Source organism: Coffea arabica, chromosome 8c, assembly GCF_036785885.1.
Source record: "Coffea arabica cultivar ET-39 chromosome 8c, Coffea Arabica ET-39 HiFi, whole genome shotgun sequence".
Classification (NCBI taxonomy): Eukaryota; Viridiplantae; Streptophyta; class Magnoliopsida; order Gentianales; family Rubiaceae; genus Coffea; species Coffea arabica.
Window position 1 is genome coordinate 42,977,873 of NC_092325.1, and position 23,015 is coordinate 43,000,887.

A 23,015-nucleotide genomic window follows, 5' to 3' on the forward strand; every position below is an offset into this window, starting at 1 on the left:
ACCCACAAAATAAAACAAAGAGGAGAGACAGAAACAAAGATGCAATGATCTTTGTAGTTGCGCAACAATACGAACCCAATAGACAAATTAGCAGTTTACTTTAGCGCCAACATGAAGAGTGATAAAAGTCCTTAAAGCAAAAGGTCACTGCAATAATGTTTAAAGAAGCACGATTTCCTACTAACACTTGGCCTACTACATGCTAGCTTGCAAACATATCAACACATTAGTGGAGATCAACGGCAGACAAGTTAAATAGAAACCAAAGGGTTAGACTTGAGTAGTTATCTGGACCTCAATATCTTCTCTACCACTCAAGAGATCCATAACATATCCATGCCATAGCTAGAAGTTTCTGCACAAGAGCCCTGAAAAAGATAGTGCCAAAAGCATAATGTGCTTCGCTTCTTGCTTCTTAATTAGTATGGGGAAACGCCAATGTTAGCTGCGGCAAAGAATTCATCCTTCATTAGGACATCATCTGTCTCCTCAAAAAAATGGCCGGTTGAGAAAGTGAAAGGATGAATGCATTTGAAAATTAATGTGGCATTGTAAAAAGAGCATTAATATTCAACAAAAGATGATGCTTTACCTGTTGGCGCACTTTGGTTTTCTAGACAGTTTGATCAGGCATGAGACCAAATTGAATATGAGGAAAGTGAGCCCACTGTGGGAGAAAAGAAACAAATATAAGGACAATGGAAAAGTTAGTAAGCCTAAACGCATCCCCACTTGCAATGTACCCTCCACCCAAAACCCCCTAAAAAAAGAAAAAAAGAAAAGAAAAGAAAGAGAACCCTAGTTAAAACTTTTGTCTGCAAAGAAAGAAGGAGAAAAAGAGAAGCTGAAGTTGTCTAGACAGATGGTAGTACATTTTTTGCAGCTGCGCTGAAAGCCTCCCTATGGCTAATATCAGGATTTGTTGCCTTAATGCGTTGGATCTCCTCCCTGTAAGTGTAAAGCAAGCACAGCATGACCAATCACACACCAGATGATCAGAAAGAGAGAGAGAGGGTCCTTGGGGAGATTTTTTTTTTCTTTTTCAGATTTGTGATGATAACTCACTTGATGAATCGGTTGTAAGCAGAAGGGATTCTCTGTCTCCTCTCTGGAGCTGAGAAGTCATTTAATTGTGCAACAATGTCAGTATGTGCGTGACTATTTCACCATAATGTATGATTTCACTCCTGCGTCTTCACTATTTCTTCATCTCTATGGATATTCTACCACACGTGTTTTAGGAGGAAGAAAAAAGAATCTCCTAATCAAGTTAATTCTTTTGACAAATTAACTAAACTGTTATTTAGCTGTTGTATATATACTTGGGTGGCAAAAGCAACTCTTAGTGTAAATCCTGAGAATTCTTTCAGTAACAAAGAGGGAAAAAAAAAGAAAAGAAAAAAAGGTGCATTTAACTTCAACCTAAAGGCTGTAAACATTTAAGGAAATTGATCTCACAATCCACTCGAACATAAATTTTACTCTCTAGTCTCTATCAGCTAACTGAGTGCAATTTGCAGTCAAACATGAGAATCTCTTGGAATATCTGAATAAGTGCATGGAATACTCAAGGACAGTGGACAGCGTTCCTCATATTTAACCAAGTTTTCATCTTATAAAGCTTTCCTCACTCTCCAATGTGTCCAAGCGCCAAGGCATTTTAACCCACCCCCAACAGCATACACACATTTTTACACAAAAAATAGGTATGCGCTTTTACATTTAATGAAAAAAGAGTGGAAGAAAATGTTTCTCACGTCTGTTCATAACCGGTGGCCTAGGAAGGTCACTGAATCCCGTCTGAGGAGGTAGAGTGAAGTCACTTGCTGTAGTCTGATTCATCAGAAAGTTGGGAGTCGGGCTTGAGATTTGATCCTGCTATGCACTTATTTCATTAAAATTTTTACCCAACAACAGCACACCACAAATTCCAAGGGGCAAGCACATTTTCAAACATACAATTCTCCAGCTGATTTACCAGAAAGTTAGGGGAAGGAGAGAAGAATGTATGGCCAAAGTGATTATGGAGCTGGTTAGCTGAAGGCAAGAGCAACCCTCTCATGTTCACCGGCAAAAGATTAGTGCAATGGCCGCAGCGGACCGTGACAGTTTGGAACAAACTTGTACATGGAACACTCACCTAATAATAAAAGCACCAAACAAATTAACAAAACACAAGTTCTAGCATAGTCAGGGAAGAAGGAAAAAAAAAACTTAGTCAGAAACCCTAAAATTTTCCTTACTGATGGATCAATGGAAAAGGATGGATTGATTAAAATATCAAAAAGGGGAGAAGAAATGCCAGTAGTGAAACAGTATACCGCGAGGACGGTGTCGCATATGTTGCAATGGACATAGCACAGCTGCTCGGAAGAAGCGAGGTGGTCCAATGACAAAGTAGTTGTAGTGGAACTAGTAGAAGAGGAGGACATGGTTGAGAGAGATCACTTTAGCTCTCTATCTTTTAAAATTTATTGGATTGGCTACTGCTGGGGTATTGATTGATTGATTGATGGCTTTGACAGATTAACAACCTCTTCTTGGATCTGCCTCTTTTTTTTTTTTTTTTTTTTTAATCACTGTGTTATGAAACAATGGAGCAAGCACAATAGAAGAAGAAAGAAGCGAAGGAGAGAGACAAAGAAAGGCTGTATACTAAGAAAAGAGAGAGAAGTCTCTATTTGATGCAGTGGAGAATCTATATATCCAATCTAGAGACGTATGAGTAATAGTAGTTTGTGATGCTAGTGCGGCCAAAGTGAAAAACCTTTAGTCATCTTTCTCTTCTCTTTCTTGTTTTTGGTCGGTAATGCAATCAAAAAACGCATGCATGCGAATAGCGAAATGCAACTCAGCCCACAAACCCTCGTATGGTAGGATGTGCATAGTAGAATGTGCATAAAAAATCAAGGGTGAAGAGACTTGGTATTAACTTTAACAGATTGAATTAGCCTAAAAAAGTTATAAATATTAAGCCAACAATGGATAAGATGAGCAAATAATCATCTAGAGATGAACTTACAGAATGCAGTATTAATATACAAACACAATTTGTAAAAGTAACAAATTAATCACTACTTTTTTTTTGTTAAAAAAATGTTTGAATAATATCAACTCTAATCACCACTACAAGTCAAATCATATTTTAAAATCATAAGTTGCATACCATTATATTGACAACAAGATTCAAACAATCTAACATAATCTCACATTGACAATAAAATTTAAATACACACGTTTTTTAATAAAAAAAAAATAATCCGTTCTTATCAATTAAACTAACGTTTATTGGCAAATTAACCACTATTGATAACTGAAGCATCCAGGCATCAGCCCGGGTCGATTCATAGAAGATACATGTGCAATGCAATGCAATCATACATGCATAATTCTGTAATAATTTTGAGAACAAGAAAAGAACATGTGTGGTTGGCATTCCCGATGTGTGTGTGTGTGTGTGTGTGTGGGTGTTGTGGGGAAGATAGATGGAGACAATGAAGCGCAGGCGGCAGATGTGGGAGAGAGGAGCCGGAAAGGGACGTTTGCATGGGAGGTATAGCTTTCACTTCCGCACCTGTTGTTTTCAAAGTTAAGATGGGGTGTTCAGACCAGTGATTTAGCTAGCTTTGCAGTTTTGCATAGATGGATGGATAGATAGATAGAATGCCCTTTTATTTATCTTGCTTTTTGCTACCTAATAAAGAATAGATCAGTAAAGAGTAAAGACTCTCGCTTGTGCCCCCCGGACAAACAAGCCAATGTTTTCTCAATTATGAAATTGTCTTGGTCATCATCCTCCGTGCCCGACTGCGCCTCCTTAGGGTTCCTTTTCTTCAATGAGCAGAGTATCTAGTATATGCTCTCGTGTACTTACCCTTCGTGATTATTAAATTATGAGATATATCTCAGGGGCAGGCATAAAATATTTTTTCTCCAATGATTTGACTACTCATTCCTTCTGTCCTTGCATAGATGCAGGTACGAATTTATGAGTCAGTAAAACCATTTTAACCTTACTTTGTTTGTCCTTTACTAAAGTTCTATTGCAGCATTTTGTATGCTTTTTTAGCTAATTTTGCTGGATGTTCATGGCTAGATCCATGATCCTGCTCCACATAGATCATGGATAACTGGGATCTTCCTAGTTAGTATGCCCATCTGCAAACCCTAACGCTCTTTTTTTCATCTAGTGTGTTTGTATTGAATTTTCTCTGTAAAGGTTTGACGCTCTTAAAGTTGCTCATTAGATCAATGACAAATGAAACTCTTATGTTGCTGAAAATATTCTGTTCATCTATGAGGAAATAAATTTGATTTGCTAAAGTCTATTTGGTTGTGCATCTTTCTACCACAAATCCCTCAACTTTTCAAAAAAGTTCATTTTGTGGTAACAGAACTTTTACATTTGGCTATTTATGTAGTCTCTGACATATTCTATATATTAGGTTTTAAAGATTGATGAAAATCCTTAAATATTTTCAAGGTGTTATTTTAATCATTAACTTCTATACGATAGCCATTCTGTTGTCTATGCCCTTATCATACATAATAATAACTCAGTCTGGTTGGAATCCGTACGAAGGATATCAATTTGGCGTCACAATTTGATCTTTTAAACTAATTGTTATTTAAGGGCAAAAAACTCAAGTTTGCAAACCAAGAGTTTCTTAGATCTGCACCTAATTTTTTTTTTAAAGAAAGACTCTTTGACAGAAAAAGTCCAATGCCTTCTGCCTATTTAGCCCTTTTACATGCAATGGATAGAGCTAGACTGTCAAGGACCTGCTCCTCATTTATATGCCGACTCAATTTGATCCTTATCGTCTTCAAAAGTATTATTTTTTACGCCCAAAAAAGAAATGTTCGATGAAGGACAGTCTAGAAAACGTACGTCGTGATTAGATCCATGGTATCAAATGTGAAAGGAGACTGCCCGCTGTTTAAAGTGCAGAATTGATTTGATGTACAAAATTTCCTGGCTTTCAGATAAAACAGTGACATTCTTTGGAAAAATAAAGCTTAAGATCTTAAAAGGCTTCAATGCATCTTGAACACTATGCAAGCGGACCACCTTTCACAATTATGAGAAACAAATTCAACAGTGTGTCTCCAAAACCAAACTCAATTGGCAGGAAAAATAGTCAGATATTAATGAAATCCTTGATTCAATTCTCAAACTCTTCCTTTATGGCTTCTCTCTTATAAAGTTTGGACGGGAGTCTCTCTTCAATAAATAAATACACATACACACGCACACACCCACAATGTGCAAGTTGTTGACCTCACCCTCTCTCTCACACATATATCTAGTACTGGAGGTTGTTCAGCCATATCTTTAAGCAAGCAAAGGAGAAAAGTAAAATACACAGACAAGAATTTGGGCGAGAGGAGTTCTTGCTAATTTTTATTTTCCTTTTACAGTTAACTCCTTGGTTGAGCTAAATTACCATACATTTTTTCTCCGTCTCCTTAATTCTTACTGACAGTTCTGTTTTCTTGATCTTTGTATCATTTCTTCCCCTCTGTTTGTTACAAATAGAGTTTGACTGATGATCTTGGCCTAGCTTCCTTTTGTATATTGTCTTAAATTGTGTTTAAAATTGGAGAAAGCTGATGGTATGATATATATCCTATGATGGTTGAGGCAGAAAGGTGGAAAAAGATTTTGAAGCACGTATAATATTTCGAAGACCAACTTTATTGGCTAACCATGCGTTTTGAATGATGTCAAAGCTCAGGAGGTAAATTGTAATGCATTTATAAATATAAGTTGCTTGTTAACCATGTTCTTTGAACTTTATCTTGAGTAAAAACTACTTAATTTGACTCTTATATTGTCCTAATAGGTGAAAAGCTCAATTGGAGAGAAAATGAACTAAAAACGTGGCACGAAGACGCAATGAAAGTAGAAAAAGTCAAGAAAAAAGGGTTTGACAGGATTGATATATTTCAGTATTTTGGCAATAACTTGAGTTACACAAATTGGATTGAGATGATTCTTAATTTAATTTGAAGCTAAGAGAATTATATACAAATCTTATGAAGACATTAAAATTTGGTTCTCATGTTTTCACAGTCAAAAGTCCAAATTACTGATAGTTGCCCTGCAATGGTCTTACAACCAAGTCTCAGTATTTTAGACATATTTCAGTGTCCAGACCTCCAAACGACTTGATTCTTGTGGCGTTGCAAAGCTTATTCAAAAAGCTACAACTTTTTTGTTTTGAGTAAGAACTGATTCGGCCTCATTGATGGTGCTTTTGAGCTTTAATTATACATGTGTGAATCCATACCGATCTGCGGACGGATCCATGACCGGCACTAGACATCTCAAACAATTTTGCGCCGAACATCTCCAAATTCTTTTGTGCTTTGAGCTTGGCCCAATGATCAGTGCTAGATATTGGGCTGGTCTTCATAAAAAAAATGGGAGAAAATGCAAATTTTCAACTCCAGTAAAGCCTATTTCTACCCTATTTAGGATACATCTTCAAGAAACTCTAAATAGGGGTTCTTTAGGTTGTTTTTGAGGGAAAAAATATTAGTCTAGCCTAGTTTTAATATCTTTTCATAGTTTATTCTTAAGAGATCAAGATTTAACGGAGGCGAATCAAGGAGCGCACAAGGAGAAGATTGGAGCAAGCAATTGAAAAATCGTCTTACTCTTTTCCTTATTTTTGTAGCAATTCTTTGAATTCATGGTTATAATTTCGAAATGATATTGAACTAAATTGTTTCTAGGGTTAGGGTTTTTACGAAGGAATTTGATTAATTTTTCTAGTTTAATTTCTTGCCTTTTTCTACGATTTTATGTATCTTGATTTAATTATATGTTTATACTTGGCCACTATAGACACGCTTTTAAGGTTTGTATTGAAGTGAAAAAGAAGATACAACCATACACTAAATAGATAAACATACTTAACTTAATCACGAGAATAGGTTAGGATTTGTATGACGCAGTGATATCACCAAAGTTTTTAAGGGGTTTAGTTGAATATTTGTGATCTCGAAACAAACATAGGATTTAATTAGGCATACTTTAGATATATCGAGAGATAATTGTGATCTCGAAACATACATAGGATTTAATTAGGCATACTTTAGATATATTGAAAGATAATTTAAAATACAATTGTGTGATGCATTCATGGTTTATTAAAAAATTAACTAGATCATTGATTCAAATTCTGGATTAAAATGTGAAACCCTAGACTTGCGTCTTTTGTTTTCTTACCACTGCTCTATTTGAATTGATTATTATTTTATTGCTAAATTAGAAGATACAACATTTTGAATTTAAATTTTGTTATTTTGTTAGAATAATTAGAGTAGAAAATTAATTGGTCCCTATGGATTTGACCCTGGAACACTCTAGATTAATTATTACTATGGTCGATCCTGCGTACTTGTAGGAATTCATTGATCACTCTGAGTGACTGCAATTCAGGCAATTAATGGTCATTCAAGTGCCAAGTTGAAGGCACCGAACCCTTGGGTTCTCATCATCGTTGTCACAACGCTGCTTAGACATACCTATATTTGTTCATTTATATTAAAATTTGTTCCATAAAACCAACCTAAACGGAGAAATATTCCAAATGTTTATAAGAACATTTGAAACCAGCACAAAGCCGAACTCCTATTAGTCATGACTCGTAAAAGTGCAAAAGGACATAATTAACAAAATGCTTGCAAAAGGACATAATTAACAAAATGCTTAACCCCTGGCGCCAAATTGCATATTCTTGATTTGATTGTAGCGTACGACAAATGACTTTGCAAGTCTTTAGTGCCTGAATTTCGTTGAATCGTGACCCCACTGTTTCATTTTTGCAATGCATGCCATTTCTTGTGGCAACATGTCGGGCATCGACCCCCTTATCTCGTACAGTATTGGGAAAATGTTCAATCTAAGAAGCCTGCCTGCTAAGTGCTAAGGACCCTATTGTTTGCTGTAAGCTGGGCCTGAGAAGTGAGAGGGGAAGTGAAAAATCTCCTTATATTTGTGCTTATGCAGGGTGTCCATATGCGCAGGCTGGGCACATTTGTGTACGTCCATGCGCGTGACTGACAGACTGAGTGAAAGGGAGACAAGAGGACTGCCGGGCGGATTAGGAACTGCGAGCTGGATACAATATTGTAATTGTAAAAGATCAACGGAGGTTGTGCGTAAATAGCTAATGATCGAACAGTGGAAGAAATGCATGGCTTTTACTCAAGAACTGTGATTTATCAGTTGGAGTTTAACTTGAGTGAAGATGGTGGGTCAATAGCAAAACAGTACCATGACTTCTGCAACCAAAGCCACATGACCGCGCAAACCATCACCAAGGCGTGCTTGAGCTACATTTTTTCCCCCTCCCATTAAGAAAGTTCTTATCTGTATAATAATTGGTAATTTGTCAATGCACATAAGTATCCCACCTACAAGACTGGTGCAATATCGTAAAACCAATCATATGTTGCATTGGCACCCAATCTTGAAGAAGTAGTTATCCACTTCAGATACCATTCTTTTAGACCATGGTAAATCAATTCTTATAGTCCGTCATTATTTTGAGATGAACTTAAATCCTGTTCATATAATGCATGAATAGAGTTTGAATATTAAGTATTTGATTTGATTTCACTCGTTAAAAACTTTACTTCAGACACCTTTCTTTTAGACAATAATGCATGGTAAATAGATCCTTTTGGATTTAAGTTCTCAGGGATCAAGATTCAAGGAAATCACACTCAAGTCCAAGATAATGGAGTGACTATTGGAAATATATCTTTGGCTAGTTTTGAATATGATACCACATCGATTAATTAAGGGAATGTTATACTTTAAATGGAGGTAAAATCATTTGTTTTGATTGATAAAATCACCCCTTGAAGACAAGGTAAGAGGTTTCTCTAAACCTCCACTCAACATACAAGGTTACTAAGTACAAGAGATTATTACATTTGAAACTCTAAGATGTACATGCAATTTCTTTCTCCCAATTTTAACAAGTGAAGAAGTTCCGTTTCACACACACAAACATTAAAAGCTCTCCCCATTATTGGTAGTGAAAATCAGAAACTACCCATTCAACGAATACAACCAAAATAAATAAATAGTTGAGAACATTGGGTATGCGGGGGATGACCTCTTATGCTCTGTAAAGGTTCAAAGATTGAAAATAAATAAATAAATAAATGTTCAAAAAGAAATAAGGGTTCACGTAAGAGATGTAAAAAGAAGTTTTTGAATTTAAAGTATAAAAAACAAATCTTAGTATCCCTTAACTCTTGAGTAACTGCCCCAAGATCATATTTTGCTTGAGCAATCGCAATCCTTGGTCATATATCGTCTCGTACGGCCCATGTACAATTTGATTTGGGCTCAAGTGTTTTAGGTTTGTCCGCTTTTCTTTCCAGGTGAACCTATGAGAAATACACAGCCAAAAAAAAAATCCGTGGCGAAATGCCAACCAATTGTCCTGCCAAAATTATATGGTCGAAGTCTCGAAGATAAAGAAAAAAAAAGAAAAAGAAAAATGAAGAAAGCAAAACATCCACGTAAGATTTAGAACCAATCAAAGTTCCAAATAGTCTCACAAATCTTAATGCCCCACCTCTTTTCTCCCATGTCATAAATATTTCGCACTCTCAATTTCGTTTGTATATCCACAAACAGAAAAATAATAATTCCCTGAAAATGGCACTCTCTTCAACCTCTTTGCTTCCAATGAAATCATTTACCATCCCTTCACCTTCTTGTGCTTACAGATGCTTCTTTCCTCAGCAATCTGCTCTCAGGCCCTTGAAGGTAATCTGTCAACTTGACCAACAAGGAAAAAATGCCACAGGTTTGTAATATTTCGGATACCCTTTTTCTGTTGATTCACTAAACTAATTAAGTGCATATAGTACTAAAGACTGATAGAATTTCATTCCAGCACAAGACTTGGGTTCATTTTTACCAACACCGTTGATGGTGCAGAACCTAAGTGGAGAAAGCTGGTTTCAACTGCACTGGCTGCGGCTGCTGTTGTGACATTTAGCACCAACCTGTCTGCCTTGGCTGACCTCAACAAATACGAGGCAGAAACTCGTGGCGAGTTTGGGATTGGTTCAGCTGCTCAATTTGGCTCTGCAGACCTCAAGTCAGTTCCTTTTAACATATTCTGATTTTACTTGACAAGTGATGCTTGAAATTGATTTACGAATTCTGGGATTGTTCTGGTTTGCAGAAAAGCGGTCCATGTAAACGAGACCTTCAGGTAACTACTGTATTCATCATGGAACTTGAATTTAGGCTACAAATAAAAAGATACAAGTCTTGTATGTTGATCTTCTGATAACTGTGTAGTTATCAGAACTGTTAAGCTATGTCATCCCTAATAGTAGGCAAGCTTTCTGATGCTTAAATTGTTGTATTGTCTGAGACAGAAGAGCCAATTTCACAGCTGCTGACATGAGGGAATCAAATTTTAGTGGTTCAACTTTCAATGGTGCGTACCTCGAGAAAGCTGTTGCATACAAGGCAAATTTCACAGGTACATGTCCAGACCTTGACCTTGTTTACAGAATGCCCAATACACACATTCACATAGGCAAATGCCGAACCAGGTTCAGTGTCTAACAATAATCTTATATCTGCGAAATGTGATGCGCCTTAATAAAATAAGAGAAACCTTAAAAGGATTACACAGAGTACCCAACTCGTATATACATAAAGATGTATGCCTAATACATTGTAGCACCCATGCTTCTTCATCAAATGCGGCACACCTTCAGAGAATCCTTTTAAGTGATATAGATGGAACTAATCAAATCATACTACCTAATCCGAATTAAAGCATTTTCTTTGTTTTTTTAGAACCTTTTCTTCTTGGTGATGTCCAAGGACATCTACTTGCAGCCATCAGTGCCTGCACAATAATCCTATTCTCCACACCTTCTGAGCCTGAACGCTGTCCTTGACATAATCTGGTGCCTGAACCTTGTCCTCGTGCATCCTCGCTAGGGCCAATCACTTCAGTGATTTCATGTTCTTGAATCCCCGGACTTGTTGGTGCAGCCATAAGTCCTTGCACAAAAACCCTATGCTTCCCTTCTTCTGAGCCAATCATCTCAGTAATTTCAAGTTTGTGAATCCCTGATTGACTGTACCTTGATTCTAGAGGTTCCTCCTGATCAGAATCAAATGCAAAATGCGAAACCTGCCTGTCAAGTTTCCCATGACCTGTCAGGGGCGGCGGACAAATTTCAAACGGTTCTTCCTCATCCTCTGAAACACAAGCAACATTGAACTGCCTATCTCCTCCATTTATCCGTTTGAATGCATCTGGAAATTCACGAACAACAGAAACTTTGCGTCTTTTTGGCAACATCGCGGAACACAGCACCAAATTAGTTTGCTTGTCCTTCGGCTCAAGAAAAGCTCCATCAACCAGCATAGCCTTCTCTTTCAACCACTGCAATTCTGAGTCTTCAAATTGACCAATAAAACTAGCCTCAAGCCCATCTCCAAATTTTGATTTGGTCTCCTCTGAACGTTCATTTTGGCTGATGATCCTACCATGTTCAAACTCTAGCTCACTTATTGGGATCACGGATTCTAAATTCAACTGCAGAGCTTCTTCCTTATCAGGGAAGGCCTGTGGTTGCTCACCATCAAATTCCAAATCATGAGATAAGAGGCCAAGTTTTATATTAGATTCTGCAACCAACACCTGAAGTTCCTTCTTATCAGGAGAAACCAGTGGTGCCTCCTGCCCAAATCCCAAACTACAAGACAGCTGATCGCGTCCTATCTCAGCTCCACTTCTAAAAAGCTCAATGATATTCTCTAACGGTTCAATATTATCCTCTAAATCCGAGGCAGTATCCTTCTTCTGATTTTCACTCCCAGTGGTTTTCTTTGGAAAATCCTTTTCTCCTTTCAGTTGCAAGAAGGCATCAGGAAAATCCCGAACTACCGATACTCTACGCCTTTTAGGTAAAGGATTAGGACTTATCACTGATTCACTCGTCCTGATCATTCGATGATCATAATCTACTCCTTCTACCTTAACATTTTCATTAAACAGCCCATCTGCAACCTTTACTGAGTTTGTAGCATTACAGGTTTCTTGCTCAGATTTATGATCAATCTCCGTACCCAATTGGCAAAACTCCAGCGGAAAATCACGTTTGCAAGACAATCTTCTTTTCTTGAACTTGGGAGATAAAACACAAGAGGATGGAGAAAATTCAATCTTTTGTGAACCATCATCCTTAACTGATGGAACCAATTTCAAATCCTCCATATTCTTGTTGAAAGATCAATGCTTAACGTATTATCAATTCCAGTTAGAGGGTTGGTATCAGATTGTAGAGTTGTTAATGAGGGTTCCAAGAATAGGAAGATTGGAATGCAAAAGAACTGTAGGGAAATAAAACAACTGTTTAAATGATGATGAAATTAGAGGGCTATTTTGGAATTCTGACCTGTATTTGGTGGAGAAGGGTTTCGCTTGATGAAATTAATGTCCGGGAGTTTTGAAGTTTGAGATTTCGAGAAATCATGGAATAAGGCGGTGGTGCGGTGAAGGAGGGAACAGGGTTCAAGTAGCGGAGGAGGATTGGGGCTTCGGGGCAAAAGAAGAAAACTGAAAATGATCCATTTTGGCATTTTGGGCCTAACGAAAAAAGGTGGCTTTTCGATTATGAAAATTGCATTGAGTCCATCCATCAATCAATGCATTTTGGGCCAAGGAAAAGATGTAGTGTAAAATGGGGTAATTGTCGGGAGAGGAACGATGGAGGAATGATTTGTTTGTCCTTTTTTCTCTACACGTAACGTAAGTGGAACAATTTCTTCAATAGTCGATACTTAAAGTTGAAAAAAAAAAGAAAGAAAAAGAGTGATTATGCCAGCCGTGATCAGCTTCTATGATGGAAGATCATAAGTTAATAAAATTATTCTGTCATCGAAGAAAATATATTATATTAAAACATTCTTTGACAATGGAATGGATGACCATTGAGTCGTTAGTTTATGGTCCAACTCCAATATGAAATTTAAGTGGCTAATTATCTGTATTTATTTGTTCATCCATTACAACTGTTATAAATGGTGAGATTAACATTTTTTTTTCTAATTTTTACTCCAAAAAAGAAATGTTTTGTCTAACTTTATTTATTTTTTTCACAAAATAATGTCACAATAATGTTCTTTGTTCTTTTTCAACAATAATGTCCTTCTATCAGAATAATCGTAATTTGAAGGAAAACTTTGTGGCTCCTTATTAAATGACAATCGGGAAGAATGCTTATATACGCAATATTATGCGCTTTATTAAATGAAAACAGTTGTGGCAAATTGGACCTTGAAATGAAAATGTTGCATCCATTAAGCCCCTCAATATGGAAATCTTTATTTTTTGGTCCCTCTAATGTGAGAGTTTGCTGCTGTGTTGCTCCTCCTATTTAGAAATGAATTAAAAACAATTTCAGGAATTAGAGTACATTGGATGTATGCAAAAGACTAGCGAAATTGAGAAAACCAAAGGGCTCAATTTTCATGTACAACTGAGATTAATTTGAGCTAACCCTACTTAGCTTAAGTGGAAAGATTTTTTGGTAATCACTCGCGTGTAGGCCTGTCAATCGGGCCTAATGAGCCGGGCTTTGATGTGTTCAAGCTCAACTCATTTAATTTGAGACATTTTCGGGCTTCGGGCTATGAGATTCGGGTTCGTAAATGTGAAGCTCATACTCAGCTCACATAATATTCGGGTTGTGAGACTTAATCGGGCTTAGCCCAAGCTCACTTATTACTCCTGAATTTTCTTAATATAATTACTATAACTATTAAGTTGTAAAACTAATTTAACATTTACAAGACTATAATATTAAAACTAAACATGAACAAATAATAGTTCTTAAAAAGTATATAAACCAAAATTTTTTCAACAATATTTATATGTAATCCGTTTAAAATGCATGAAAAATAGTAATAAAACATGCAATCATAAGCCAATACATCTTTAAAAGTTGAAACTTTTTTTTATAATCTTGTGATTTAAATCCAAATATGCTTGATGATTTTTGTGTTTGTAGACCAAAAAAAAAATCAACCAATAATATGCCAATACAAAAAGTTACTCAACCAATAAGAAAAATTAGAGATTTAGTTATGCATTACTAATATTGGCTCTCAAGAAAGCTCATGAAAGAGTCTTTAGATGTGTTTTTGTGTTTTGTAATTTATATATATATTTAGTATTTAGCAAAAATATATTTGGATATATAATTATACATAATATCAAAATATAAATATTATATATATGTGTAATTAAAGGGCCGGGCCTATATCGGGTATGAGCCTAATAAGGCCCAAGCTCGGCTCACATTTAATTCGGGCCTAATTTTTAGGTTCAAGCTCAGACCGGCTCACTAAATGATCGGGCTCATCGGGCTTTCTGTCGGGCCGAACGAGCCGAGCTCGGGCTGACCCAGCCCCATTGACAGTCCTACTCGCGTGCACAATATGTCTGTAATTTTGAACATGGCACTTTATGAATAATGCCTTGATTGTATACTTGCTTCAAATTTTGGAACAAAATTTTCATTACTCCGGGTTTTCTATGCTCATTTAACAGGCGCAGATTTAAGTGACACCTTGATGGATCGAATGGTAAGCCCATCAGTATTTCTTAAGCTCCATAGCCATTTCAATGAAAAGACTCAAGTCTTCATTGTATTAATTTCCATTTCAGTATGACATTAATATGCTCTCAAGTTTTGAGGTGCTGATTATCCCTGCAGGTTCTTAATGAGGCAAATTTCACCAATGCAATCCTGGCTAGATCAGTTCTCACCCGCAGTGATCTTGGGGGTGCTACTATTGAGGGTGCTGACTTTAGTGATGCAGTGATAGACCTTCCCCAAAAACAGGTATTCTTGATGTTCTCTTGATCATCTGTTAAGTGTCGGAAACCCCTGAACTCATTCCCAGGATTAGTTCGTTATACAAGTTTCATTCTGCAAAAGCTTTCAATGAGGGAAAACTTCTTAATAGAACAGCGTAGCAAAGTTTCACTGAGTCCTGCAATCTACATTTATGATCAATCGAAAAGTTAAAATGGTAAAATTTCTATGTCAAGATCGAGCCCAGAAACTGTATACTTGCTGGTCATTCTTGAAGCCTACCAGCTGGGGACAGTCTACATTTTTTATACGTTTGCCAAATTAGAACTGCCTGTCTGCCTGCTGTTTCATGAACTTTTGTGCTTGTCCGTCAACAGACCCTCAATTTCTTAGAGCAATCTGTCAGAACAAATTATTTATATGAAATTATGGAAATAAGATGTGCGAATTCTTCCATTAGCTTAGTTAAATATACTCATTATTCGTATTTACAAGCTGGAAACCTAAAAAAGAATCTGTTAAGGGGGATACAATTGCTTTTGTGAAATATCTCAGTCTTTCTAGTTGTGGAATTTAGGCATGTACACTGTTTTTGGCTTGATCTCTCCTTGTGTCTTTCTCTATTCTCGTATGCTATCTTTCTTTGACACATCTAATTTTATTTACGTTGATTTGGAGGCTCTTTGCAAATATGCAAGTGGCACAAATCCTATAACAGGGATAAGTACCAGAAAAAGTCTAGGTTGTGGAAACAGTCGAAGAAACGCCTACGGTTCCCCTTCTTCACCTCTCCTTAGTGCTCCGCCAAAGAAATTGCTTGACCGTGATGGATATTGTGATCCAACCACCGGCCTATGTGATGCAAATTAATTAGTCTGACTCAGAACAAATTTTTGCTGATTTTTGGGCTTATCAAGAATCAACTTTGCCTGAGCATCACTACCCCCCAAGTTTGATGACATTCTAGACACCTCAAAGATTTCACAAGCAGACTTGATACCTTATTGCTAACGTGTTTATGTTTCTTCTGAAGAGTTTATTGACTTATTTACTCGTAGTTGGCATTATAATGAGAAACAACTAGCAATTTTCTCCGTATCAATTGTAATGTTGAGAAGATAAGCATGTGTGAAATATGCATGGCCTTGCAATTGATCACACATTCTGTAAGTTGCAAGGATAATTATCGCCAAAGCACACTCTTTTGTCATCTCTTATCAGAGTACTGCATGCATCGGAACTTCTTTGAGAATATACTCAAATTTGCCTTCTCCCAACTCTCATACTTTGACCAAGGAAAAATTCAGAGATTAATTACTCTCAAAACAATAAAATGCATTAAATGTAGGACTCATCAATCTGAACACTAATATTTCCATTGGCCTATCGATTCGTAGTTTAGAGCTTTAGATCACTTCAGGTTCATGAGACGAGTTTTGTTTCAATAATATCAATAACAGATGAACATCAGAATATCATGGTATTGAACTAGCTTAACAAGTCGTGGAAGTTACTTTAACATTCATGTTTTACCGTCGAACATGGAGACCAGAACATCAGAAGCATTTACTGGACAAGCTAAACCGCGACAAAAAAAAAAAAAAAAAAAATTCATTGACTTGGGCTGATCAAAGTGTTTTTTTTTTTTTTTTTTTGGTTTTGAAGCAATGGGCTGATCATTAAAGTTGAAGAAAGCACTCATCACACAATTGGCGATGTTCAACTAAGAGTCTAAAACAAGCTTTGTAGTTTCTTCATAAAATTGTCCTGTATTGTGTCATTATTGTTTGAGCGTGATCATGCAAATGCTTTTACCTGAGTAGTTGTCACAGCATATTTGCTCTTGCTTTCTTTTGCTTAATTCCAGCAAACAAGAGGTGAAGCCTAAATTATAAACAAGTGTTGATAACCAGCCTCAGATAGGTACTTGCTTAACACTCAATAAAAAAAAAAAAAGGACAAGGACATTATAAGTGGATGGAGTTAGATAAAAATAACTATAATTCACTTTCGCTTGGTCTTAAAACTGTGTAGTAATTATTCTGCAGATTTTCTGCTTGCATATGTATTATAAGACATGGTTTCATTTCATCTGAAAACCCTGGCCTTTCTGCTGTGCTTTCTTCTCCCGCTTCAGTTTGAGATTAATTGCACCGAAGCAGATTGGGGAACTTCCATGTGGAAAATCCCGCCATATCTTTTTGCCCAACTTCTGAAGTTCCATTTAACAGTACTCTACCAAACCAAATCATGAAAAATCCTTTTATGTTCATTTAAATTGATCCGTAAAAGTATCAGACAATATAGCTGTCACAACATTCCTTGTTCAAATGGCTCAGTACCATGGCTGTACTTTCTTGATGTGGTAGTCATCAATTTGCCATCTCTAGAGTACTGCAAAGCATTATGGTTAAGAAATGTGGTCCCAATCATTTGGAGTTTGATGAATTTGTGAGCTTTGAAAAGCTTAATTATGCCACAGGGCATCAATTGAAGTAATCATTAGGCCTGCAATCCTAATCCTTTTCATATTCCTCCTTATCCCCACCTCAAGGGCTCCTCCTGATTTTTAGTGCTAGAAAACATTGAACGGAAGATAATAACTGTTTCATTCACCTGCATAAATGTGCTAAATGTATTGGCAACCCAAATTAAAAAAAAAAAAAAATTGTACTCGTAGGGAATGGATATCAAGTGTTTAGCTTGAGGTTAATTCATTAACAAAAGGCAGCTTCTTCATGTAATATCTTCTAGCGCATCTCCTGGAAGGTTTATGACAATTTCAATTTGCACCTCTTTCGTTTCATAAATTACATCTACATCTCTTAGTTTGTGGTTTCATGTAGCAAAATCAGCCCGTGTGTTGTTAAAATGCTGCACCAAATGCAATAAAAGACATTAAGTTTCCAACTTCCCACTGCCCTCCCCACAAGGTTGTGAAGGTCAAAATATTTCAAGTAATTAACAACCCGCTTGGACTTCCCCTCTCCATTAGTGCTGTTTGATCTTTAGAGCATTAAACAAAGGACACTAGCCCACAGGCTCTCGTCAATTGGTGTAGAATAGAAATTTTAAGAAACATTAAGAAAATTTAACAGAATCTAAAAACAAGCAAGAATTAACAACACACCTAGAGAGTTGTTATACACATTAATTATGAAAGAAAAGTGTAAGTGATAGAAAAAATTCCATTTGTAACCACACTTGCAAAATATCAAATCAATTGTGCCCAACTCAATTCAACACCATTACTGGATATTTGTAGAGCTTATTAATTTATGTCACTGCCAAGGGAGGTAAACGTAACTAAACCAGAAGGGAACTAGTTGCGATAGTCATTAACCTTGATTTTTAAAGTTATCCATTTTTGTTGGTAGCATTAAGCGTTTGTATCTGTCTTTGGAGGCGATATTATTGACACTTCCAAATTACCCTCTCACAGTACTCTTGGGCGGTATTTTATTCAATGCGTAAATTAAATTGTAAGAGACAAATTTGAGAGTGTGAATACTACTTCCGGTCTTACTATCCATGTGGCATGTGTTTCTTTGCTATTCTGTTTGGATTGCTATCTCTTACCGTAAAATTTTTAGATTTTTGTGAGAAATTTTTAATCATTTTTTACGTTACATGCACCATATATTTATAAAATGTGTTCTGGTAATTTTTTCATCAAAAATTTTTCGAAGAATGCAATCCAATCGGGCTCTAAGTCTTTCACATAGTTAGAAGGGATAGGCAAGAAGCATATGATGTGTCAACCAGCAAGTCAAGGCTCGTAGCTAGCCATAGCTCTAATGATTAAAGAATTCAATCAAATTGCTTCGTCTTTACTTGTTGAATTCCCATAGATAAAGTGTGCACCAGCAATTCCCCAACACAGAAACTGCTGTCCCCGTTGTGGACTCCTCTCGAGAGTTTCCCATCAGCCATTGTGCCCTCTTTTCTTGTCAAGTCTATTTCCACAATTATCATCGCTTTTGTGTCAAAACTTTTTTACTGCTCGATCATAAAACATATCCACTTTACTACCAGTTTAGTCGTATTTCCTAACAACATAAAAGCAAAAAGAGGATACTTCGACCATATACGGACAAGTATATACTGGAAGACATTGTAATGGACTGAATATATAGGGACTCTAGGATAGGACAAACACTATAATTTCTGGAGTATTTCTGAATGAAATTGAAGGAAAAGTTTAAGGCGAATAAATTGCAACATTTCCTACTTAGCAATTCTTCCATCTGTAGGAAAACTGAGCAGGCATTTGAATGTACTTACTCAGGATGCAAACTCATCTGGAGAAGGCATAATTTGATTTCTTTTAACTAAATGCAATTGGACTGTAGCATGAATATATTATCTTTCATTAGTTTGAATAATATTCTTCATTGAGTATGCTGTGTAGTTATACGTCTGTACAAATCAACTAGAGTTTACAATCAAAGAGAAAGGTTATTAGATCAATTTGTCTAGGGTAGTGAATATTAGATTGTTTGTTGAAAAATTGCACTTCTTTTGATTCTGGATTTTGTTCTACTGTTTATTCCATACAACTAGTATCCCATTTGTAATCCATGCCATGCACTTACTTATTATCAATTAGTTTGAGTATGCTTCATTCTTTTTGAACGAAATTACAAGAATCCACAATTGGGCAACGCAAAACAGATTACAACTGAAAAATTACTGTGCCAATTACCAATTAACATGCATGTAGTTAAAACAAACTCACGTATAAATTCTATACTTGAATTAAGAATCTCTTGACCATTAAACCAAAATTATTTGGCATTTCCTCAAATTAAGTTCTCAAAAGTTTTGCAAATTGTATAAAAATTAATGACAAGCAGTACCAGCTTTAGTATGAAGGTGTATTTAACTTATTAAATTGACTTGGCTAGCTCCATCATGAACTCGTAGAGTACCATTTTTTGAACTCATGCACTGGCATTCCCTTGAATCATATGGTGGTTCTTGAACTTCATTGACAATTTTTTTTTTTAATGAAATTGGACAGTGCGGCCAAAATAGACATCGGCCTGTACCAAAATTTGAAGGTCAGTAAGTATAAAGATTTTCTTTTTCCCATGCTTTGACATTTTGCAGCAACTATGGGCTCTGCCTGTCAATGTTAAGAAAACTGAATGAGGAAATTTTTTTTTTCACGGAACTAGAAGCATAAGGTACAAATCCACGCACAATTACAAGAGAAAAAAATCAATATAATACTGGATACTAAAAGTGACATTTTTTTGCTTAGAGCTGTATCATATCACTTTTTAACTTTCCAACTCTAATTTGTAGTTATTTTGTCATGACTAAACCCTAGTTTCATTAGCAGATGATTGAGGAATTTTATTTGAATTTTGAGCCAAAGCCTCATCGGTATTCGTTTTTCGACTTTAGAGCAAAAAATCTCGTTGGTTAATCACGAGGATATGACAAAGTAAAAATACTTACCAAGAAAGCATAAACTAGTTTGTCTCTCTCTCTTTTTCTTTTTCATCTAATGTGCGTGAAATAGATTAGCGAAAAGGGCAATTTATGCATAGTTGAAAGAGTAGTCATTACCTATGAAGAGAAGTCATCTTTCGCTTAAACCACTGAGTCATGATTCAGTGACCACTAAAAAGAATGGATTATAAATTGAGAGTTCGAACCTATCTATTTTGAAAAAAATTTAAAGAGCACTATTTTGATCTAATCGGATCTTTTATTTGACTAGAAGAAAGGAAGCACTGGAACTTTATTTTTAAAGATTGAGTTAAGCAGTATAGACTGAAGGTAAGACTTATTATAAGTACCTTTCATTCATACTCGAGAGACGACAACCATTAATATCTCAGAGTATAGGAATATGAAAGTACATATATTATACGCACTACAAAAGACAGTCGTCGTACACAGGTGCACCTTTTTTTTTTCTGGGTTCTAATCCACGAATCCCTATCCTTAACGCGAGGAATTGAGGGCCAGCAAAGGTCTGGTGTCTGGGGAGCAAAAAGGCAGACAAATGATACATGCCCACATGGAATTTTATTATAATATAGTCAATCACAATTCAAAGGCACTTGCAATTTCTTGGCCTGCAGACAATGTGTTTAGTAACCCTAATAATATGGCCACACATTTTCACATGCAATGCATCAGTGCGCATGGCTTGACTTGCTTCCTCCTGAAATTTGCAGAAATCTTAGTGACACCATTGCTTATCATTCTTTAAAGCTAATCAAGAGACTGCACAAGTAAAATATTCAACACTTCGGGGGGAAAAAATTCCAATTGGACAAATGTTCCACAACTGTTAAAAGTGAGAGCTAAATGAGTTAAACTAAGAAGTGAAGAGAAACTAATGCCTTCCTCACATATATCCTATACGGGATATTGCATGAACAATCTATTAAGAATAGCCATTCAACTTAATTAATTTCCTCAATGGTTTTTTCTACCATAACCCCACTAGCCCTCGATCTTGCCCTAGCAAGCCAGCGTTCAACATGAGAGAGAGAGAGAGAGACTTATGAGCCCATGAAAGCACGCTCACTTATTGTGTCTGCTGTGAAATTGGCATTGCTTGAAAGGTACTTTCAAGCATGAATTCAAGCCAAGTAAAAATGATGTTACAGGTCAAACAAGAAAGATAATTCTTGTTTCTCACTTTCATTGCATAATAATGAACAAAACAACTACAAGTCTCTTTTTCCAAGTATTAAAAGCCAACTCGATCAAATTTTGTCTACCTTAGCTAGTTCCCTGATTCTTGACCTTACAGAATCTCCAACTCTTTCCTTTCAAACTCAAAACACCACGAGAGACTACTTTTCGGGTAGTTTAGGCCTCGTTAAAAAAAATGTCTACAGCAGGAAAGTAAATACTTCGTTCTTTTCTTCCTGTCTCTTGTGGTGTTCAAACTATTTTTCCTTCCCAAGTGCTCAGATTTTACCAATAAGGCCATGGCTTCCCTTGCAGCGCTAATATACCATATCAACTTCCAAAGTGTTAGCAGATAGATAGTCTGGTCATGTTTATTTATACCCAGTGAATAAGAATGTCTCATCACAATTATTACTCCATATTTGTGAACTTCATCCATCGAACAAGTATTTGACAAGTTTTGAGAGGCCGTACAAACATCCAAATTGACAGTCTTCTGGCATGAAACATTTAGGCGATCAAGGGGGTTTTGGGGCTGTGGTCATCCGGATGGTACAATACGCATGCATTTCTACTTGTCTAGCAAGTTATTCTTCGCCATATTCCACAATCAAATTTCATTGCTAGAACTTTTGTTTGGTGATAGTAACATAAAAGAAATGGCTTTTGTACAGCAGTTACACCGGCTAAAGTTGCAAACTTGTATGCACAATCTCTTTTTAGAAGAGTATTTTCCGAAATTGTTTGGTCCTTGAGGAGAGGAGGTATGCTCTCTAGGAAAATCCACAAGCCATGTAATAGAAGTTCCTAGTAAGCATCGACATGTGGATCATTTTTCTGTCTGCATGGCAATTGGTTGTCCACATGCATTTTTAAGAGTTAATTGTCAAAACAGGATAATAAGCCTTAAGAATAGCACTCTTGAGGCAGGTCGTGGAGAAAAATTCCAGGTAATTCGAAAACCTTTTGCTTTTGCTCTAGTAGTTTGAGGTCATCTGCGTGTATAAACCGGGGGGAAATTCTACCATGCCTTCTGCATTCTCTAGTTAATAGCAGCCCATTATTGGATTTCTCATTCATAGAAAGAAACTACGCGAAATTCAAAGATGCAGACCTTCTTCTACCTAGTATCTCAGTATTTCGACTCATGATAACCCCAAGGAAAAGGATGAAAAAAAAGAAGAAAACCAACATCATTTTGTATTTAGAATAGGTCGCAACTTGCTTCTGCTGCATGCGGTGATTGAGTTGTCCGTTTTTTCTATATATTTTTCAGTAAGTTCAATTCATGAACATCTCAAGGAAGAGAAACTAGTATGATAAAACATAAGAAAATATACAAAAGAAGGAATGATGCCATTGAGTATCTGTAATTAAGATTCCATTTTTGGACAGAGAAAAAGCCAAAATAAACTTCAAAAGTTGCAAAAAAAAAAAAAAAAAACCCATTTAAGTGCTTGTTGAAC

General features: G+C 36.3%; 2 protein-coding genes across 7 annotated transcripts; one reads left to right on the top strand and one right to left on the bottom strand.

Annotated features, from left to right (window-relative positions):
* Nucleotides 1-79: 79 nt before the first annotated feature.
* On the bottom strand, nt 80-2,694 carry LOC140013175 (protein YABBY 4-like). 5 transcript variants are annotated; one of them, XM_072062270.1, is made up of 7 exons: nt 2,244-2,683; nt 1,979-2,140; nt 1,758-1,875; nt 1,066-1,114; nt 873-948; nt 593-667; nt 80-481 (listed from the first exon to the last, which is right to left on the bottom strand). In XM_072062270.1, exons 1-6 carry the CDS (start codon nt 2,430-2,432, stop codon nt 614-616), a joined length of 648 nt encoding a protein of 215 aa, XP_071918371.1. In that variant the 5' UTR covers nt 2,433-2,683; the 3' UTR covers nt 80-481; nt 593-613. The 5 variants fall into 5 exon arrangements, with proteins under 5 accessions (XP_071918371.1, XP_071918372.1, XP_071918375.1 ...); XM_072062271.1 differs by having other exon boundaries at nt 80-445; nt 2,244-2,682; XM_072062274.1 differs by having other exon boundaries at nt 2,322-2,674.
* Nucleotides 2,695-9,611: 6,917 nt separating this feature from the next.
* On the top strand, nt 9,612-16,099 carry LOC113706423 (thylakoid lumenal protein TL20.3, chloroplastic-like). 2 transcript variants are annotated; one of them, XM_072063356.1, is made up of 7 exons: nt 9,612-9,839; nt 9,974-10,136; nt 10,224-10,253; nt 10,423-10,529; nt 14,622-14,656; nt 14,788-14,916; nt 15,568-16,099. In XM_072063356.1, the coding sequence occupies exons 1-7, from the start codon at nt 9,689-9,691 to the stop codon at nt 15,757-15,759; spliced, it is 807 nt and encodes a 268-aa protein (XP_071919457.1). In that variant the 5' UTR covers nt 9,612-9,688; the 3' UTR covers nt 15,760-16,099. The 2 variants fall into 2 exon arrangements, with proteins under 2 accessions (XP_071919457.1, XP_071919458.1); XM_072063357.1 differs by having other exon boundaries at nt 9,651-9,839; nt 9,930-10,136.
* The last annotated feature ends 6,916 nt before the right edge of the window (nt 16,100-23,015 follow it).